General features: G+C 50.9%; 1 protein-coding gene across 1 annotated transcript in view; it reads right to left on the reverse strand.

The window, feature by feature from the left end:
- Nucleotides 1–4,868, reverse strand: part of DDRGK1 (DDRGK domain containing 1) — a 29,618-nt gene extending 24,750 nt beyond the window's left edge. Inside the window, exon 1 of the mRNA XM_033060781.2 lies at nt 4,726–4,868. Within this exon, the coding sequence (XP_032916672.1) occupies nt 4,726–4,813 (88 nt within the window). The 5' untranslated portion in view covers nt 4,814–4,868. The remainder of the gene's footprint in view (nt 1–4,725) is intronic.
- Between the last annotated feature and the right edge of the window lie 1,132 nt (nt 4,869–6,000).

Here is a 6,000-nt window from a genome sequence, read left to right on the forward strand (position 1 = left end):
GAGGAATCTATTTATAAGCCATGTATTTATTTCAAACGGAAGAGCTCAACCCTCACAGAGAAAAACATGTGAACCAAGCTCTCTGCTTTTCTCCAATTAATTCTCTACAGGAGACTCAGTAATTCCTCAAAGTGGACTGGGCTCAGGATAAAAATCCCACCAAACCAGACCCATGTCATGGTCAAACACACAGGGCAGCTGTTGGACAATATCTGTCACATCTCTAAACTGTGCACATGAACAAGGCACTATGGACTGCCATTTAGCAGGAAAAGAAATGTTTTAATGAAGCTTTTTTCCTTCCTTCCAATCCCTAAAATATTTCTCCTGAGTCTCCACAGATGGCTGAACATGAGCCAGTGGCAGTAGGACCAGGGCAGTGCCTGTCCTGTCCTCCAGTCCTGGGGGGAGTTTTTGAGCCCCTCCCAACAAGAAAGACTTTGAGGGGCTGGAGTGAGTCCAGGGAAGGGAGCAGAGCTGGGGAAGGGTCTGGAGCAGCAGGAGCAGCTGAGGGAGCTGGAAAGGGGCTCAGCCTGGAGAAAAGGGGGATCAGGGGGGACCTTGTGGCTCTGCACAACTCCCTGACAGGAGGGGACAGCCCCAGGTCGGGCTCTGGGAACAGGGACAGGGACAGGAGGAGAGGGAACGGCCTCAGGCTGGGCCAGGGAAGGCTCAGGTTGGATATTTGGGGAAATTTCTTCATGAAAGGGTGTCCAGCTCTGTCACAGCTGCTCTGGGCAGTGCTGCAGTCCCCATCCCTGATGGGATTTAAAAGCTGTGTGGATGTGGCACTTGGGGACATGGGGCAGTGCTGGGGAATGGTTGGACTGGATGATCTTAGAGGGATTTTCCAACCTTTCTGACTTGAGCATTCGACAGCATCTGTTTGCCAGGCACTCAGCTGGGCAGGGATTTGGAAAATCAGTGTTACTCCTTGCATTTCCTCCTGTCCTTTGCAGGAGAAAATCCTCATTTTCTGTGCTGTCACACAGCTGGCCCTGCTCCCTCAGGGGTCAGGGCTTTGCCTCTGAGAGTTCAGACACAGCATTTGATACAAAATGTGAAAGTCCAGCTCTGCTGTGTCACATACTGATGGCACACAGAACAAAGGACACACTTAAGATCACTTTTCCTTTTCCTTGGGACTGGACTGACCTGAGATCTGAGCTCAATAATGATTTGCTCTGGGGTCTGGCCCTGCTGGTTTGTTTTTTTTCTCTTTTCACCTCCTGCAGCACAGGGCAGGGTTTGGCTGCTGCACTTATCTAAACACATCTCTTCATTTTCCTGGCGCTGCAGAGGTCTCAGCAGTGGCACCCCAGGCTAGTCGGATCATGCAGAGATTAGTCACACAAGCACTAATTAGCCTTGATCCAGAGCCATCTGAGTGCAAACTAATGGCCAGCATTAAAGAGGTGAGACAAGCCATCCACAAGCTTTGCAGAATGACAGGCCAGACTGAATTAATGAGATAAACCCCTCAAATTAACAGGTAATACAAACAAAACACTCAACAGCCGCCTGGGGAATGGACACAGGCTCGGTTTGTATTTGAAGCTGCGGTGGGTAGGGTCTGACTCAGCCCCCAAAACCAAGAATATTTTTGTGCTGGGCACAGCAGCTCTGCCTCGGTGTTCAGGAAGCATCAGTGCTGAGATTATTTCAGCTGACTTGTCAGCCAGGGCACAGCAGCAGCTCTGAGACTCTGCTGGTCTCTCCTTCCTGAAGGGAGAGAGAACAGCTCTGTGCTCTGAAATCATTTCTACCCTCCAGGCAGAAATCTGTCCCTTCACGAAATTGTGCAAACTGTTGCTAACAGCAGAGATGCTTTTCTAGAGAAGCAGCCCCTTGGTATCCTCAGTTCCCCCAGAGGAGAAGGTGACAGCTGGGCTGGCAGGAGCAGCTCTGGAGCTGGAGGAACTGGAGGCAGCTCAGGGCTGCCCCAGGGACAGTCACAGAGTCACAGAGTCACAGAGTCCCCTCCACCTGCTGCACCCTCACACGTGCTGGCACTTCCCACCACTGTGCAAAACCTCTGAAATTCAAAATTCAACAGGTGGAAGGTGCTTTGGCCCAGTGGAGCTTATCACAAAGAGAGGTGGCAGCCACGTGTGAAATCAAAATTTGCCACTTTTTTTTTTTTTTATTTTTAGTAGAACAAGTTCAGGCATGATCCTGCTGGAAACAAGGTGCTGCTCCAAGTGACCTTTCAAAGGAAATACAAAAGTACAGGATTTACCTCTCCTGGTCCTTTAGCTCCCTAAAGCAGGCAAGACTTGAACATTTTTAAAAGCCAATTTCCACGAGGTAACAGAAAAGGAAGCTGCTGCCCCAATCCCTGCAGGTTTACAAGGAAAGGTGAGAGCTCCCAACATTTCTTTAGGTCCAGTGTTCCTGGTTTTAAATCCTTTGCAGGTGGCAACAGAGATTTATAGTGGCAGCTTCCAGAAAATGGAATAGGAAAGCAAATTCCTGCTTAAAACGAAATTTTGTGGCTATTAAAGATCACCACAGTGATCTTTCTGAAAATAATTTCAGAGAACAAAGTCATTCCAGCAGCTGAAATTTCGTGAAGGGCTTTTATTTAGAAACCAATATATTAAAGTAAAAGAAAAACAACTTAAAATAACAGTAATAAAAAAAGCATGACCAACTTGGAAGTGTCAAAAAGTTACCACTAAAAAAGGCTTCAACACGATTAAATTGTCATGAATGTAAATTAACTTCAACCAACGTGCTCAAAATCAGTATTAAAGGTTTTTTATAAACAACTCACACTATTCAAGACTAATGCCTGGGCTTCAGTTTAGAACTTTGAATGCTTAAAGAGAAAATAAATCCTCCCAAACCCCTCAGACCCTGATTTATCCAAATCATGACACAAGTCAAGCTCAGGAAATGATGTATTTCTCCAGGACATGCATCCCTCACTTTTACCCAAAGTTCATCTCCTCATTCATAGGAATCCAGTGAAATCACATCAGTCTCCAAACATTTCCAAGAGAAAGATTTACACACAGAGGTGTGTGAGAAATGTGTTGGAAAATTTAATTATTATCAGAAAAATCTGGTTTTTAACATAGATCTCTTACCAGCACAGTATTGCACTGTGTTTATACTAAAGCTGTGCTAGTTTTTCCTCCTAATTAAAAATTATCAAAGCAACTCCCCCAAAAGAAAAATAATAAAAATTCCAACCCCAAAACACCCCATATCCCCAAAATCTGTGTAGGTATTGACCAGAAGTTTAGAGTTTGTCCCGAGTAAACATTTTAATTTGACATCTGGAGCCAAACAACCTCGCTCCTTGCACTGTGAGAACACAAGGTCAGTGAGTTCACAGCCACACCTGACTCCTTCCCACCCACACGAGGTCACTTCCACCACAGGGGCAGTGTTGGTTATGGTTGGACTCAGTGATTTTACAGTTTTTTTTCCAGCCCAGATGATTCTCTGATCTAACACAGGGTTGGAAGTGCTGCATCATCCACCTGCTTCCCACAACTGCACTGGGTGAGGTGGAAAAGGAGCTGAAGTGGGACATGGCACAGGATTGAGTCCAGATGGCTCTGGAATATCTCCAGGCAGGGAGGGAGACTCTGCACAATCTTTTCCAGCTCTCTCAGCAAAGAAATTCTTGCTCATGTTCAGATGGTTCCTGCCTGTTCTGTTGTGCCATTGCTGAGCTCTCAGCCCTCCCTGCAGACACTGATGGATGAAATCCTCTCTGTTTTCTCTTCTCCAGGCTGAGCAGCACCAGCTCCCTCATCATCCTCACTGTCAGGAATCCAGGGCAGGACACAGCAGCCCAGCTGTGCCTCAGGGCTGAGCAGAGGGGCAGGATCATCCCTGTCCTGCTGGAAATGCTCTGAGCCCAGCCAGGATCCCCCTGGCCTTCCCTGCTGGCTCAGGGACAGCTCGCTGGACACCAGGACAGCCAGGTCCTGCCCGTGAACTCACCCCGGTGTCAGCCAGCGCTCAGGGCTGTTCCTTCCCAAGTCAGGACCCTGAAGTGCACTGTGCTGAATTTTAGCAGGTTTTTTCTGTCCCTCTCTGCCTCTGAAGTCCCTCTGAAGGGCGGCACAACCCTCTGAGGCATCGGCCGTTCGCTTTTTGTAGCACCAGCGAACGTGCTGAGAGAGCATCAATCCCTTTGTCCAAGTCACTGCTAAACAATCTACAAACACTAAATACAGAACCCTGGGGGACACCACTCGTGACAGCCTCCACCTACACCCTGTGCCCCTGATCTCGAGCCTCTGGGATCTGTTCTCCATCCCCCTCATTCGCAGGAACCTCAGGGACACCTTCTCAGCCCCAAAGCCCTCGGCAGAACTCAGGACATTGAACTTGGACTTCCAACCCGGCGCCCCTCAGCGTGAGGCCGCCTCAGGCCGGGAACCCCCAGCCCCCAGACCAGACCTGTGCTCCCGCAGCTTGCGGGGCAGCCCGGACGCAGGGCGGGGTAAAGAAGCCGGGACAGCCCCGGAACCCTCCCTGGGACACCCCAAAACCCCTCGGGACCCTCCGGCATCCCCGCTCCCCCAACATGGCGGGTCCCCCTCAGGGCCGCCCGAGGCGCAGCGCCCCCTGGCGCCCCCCCCTTCCCCCCGCGCGTGCGGACCCGGCTGAGAGCAGGGCCGCGCCCACCGGAACGGGCCGGGGGGGGGGGGGGGGGGGGGTGGGGAGGGAGGCCCAACCGGTCCGCTCGGCGCCGCCACCCACCTGCCCTGGCTTGGCCGCGGAGGCGGGTGGCGAAGAAGAGAAGGACGGCGAGCAGCACGGCAGCGGCGGCGAGCAAAACCGCGTCCATTCCGCAGCACCGGCCCCGCCCACGTCACCCTTGGTACGCCCCGTCCCCTTCCCCTGCCGCAAGGCCCCCGGCGCGCGGGCTGCCCCGCGGGGTGCCTGTGGCAGCGCGGCGCGGCGGCCGCGCTGCGATCGGGCAGGCGCGGCGCGGGCAGCCCGCGGGAGGGGTCCTGGCGCGTGCCTGAGGCGGGCGCTGAGGGAGGGCGCGGAAAAAGGAATTAAAGGCTGAGCTAAAGCAGGAAAAATAAAAAACTGTGAGACAAAACCGGCGCTCGCTGGTCTGGCTGCTAAGGGTGGTTGCTGACGCGTCTGTCCACACACCTGGGTGGGCCCAGGCTGGGGAGATTCTCAGCTGTGACCCCGCACCAGGTCCGCCCCAGGCAGACCCTGACAGCTGTGAATGAAACTTAAGTTACATCTCCGAGTAATTTCTGCCTTTAGGTGTCTGGAATTTGGGGATGGGATGAAGCTGGAGCTACCTGGCTGTGATGTTCTGACCTGGTCCGAACAAATGTACACAAGGAGATGTAGAAACTTGCACTGGAGATGGAGAAGAAATTTCCCCCCTTTGCATGGTCACCCACTATTAGATCTGAAATTCTTAGATCTGAAATTGTTAGATCTGAATTGCCCCAGTCCTATCAGTGAGAAATGTTTTAAGCTGTACCCATTTTCACTGTGGTTGTGAAGTTCTGGCTGATGGAGCCCTTCCTTGCTGCACAAATGCTTTCAATGTGACTTGAAAGCACTCTTGGTGGGGGGAAGTGTTTTAATAAATTGAAAATTCAAATTAGAGGCTATGGGACATCTAAAGGTGATCAAAAGCACTGTTTTAGCTAATTATTCATTGCTGTGGACTCCACAGCTGCCTGTTCCCTGTCACGAGCTCGAGATGAGTTCAGATCTGCCAGCACATGAAAAGCAGCTTGTGCTGAGGGATTTGCTGAATTTTAGCGATGTAGAACCAGCAACACAGTGGGAAGTTCTCAAAAAAGAACTGAACTACAGGCTGAATGTCTTATGGTAAAGTTTTATTTTAGTAATAGCCTTTCAAAAAAATCTTATTTTGGGAATCATTCATAGAATGATTTGAGTTAGAAGAATTTTTAGGCTCATCTCAGTCCCATTCCCTGCCATGGGCAGGGACACTTTTCACTGTCCCAGGTTGTTCCAAGCCCTGTCCAGCCTGGC

This window comes from Catharus ustulatus, chromosome 5 (genome assembly GCF_009819885.2).
Source record: "Catharus ustulatus isolate bCatUst1 chromosome 5, bCatUst1.pri.v2, whole genome shotgun sequence".
Taxonomy (NCBI): Eukaryota; Metazoa; Chordata; class Aves; order Passeriformes; family Turdidae; genus Catharus; species Catharus ustulatus.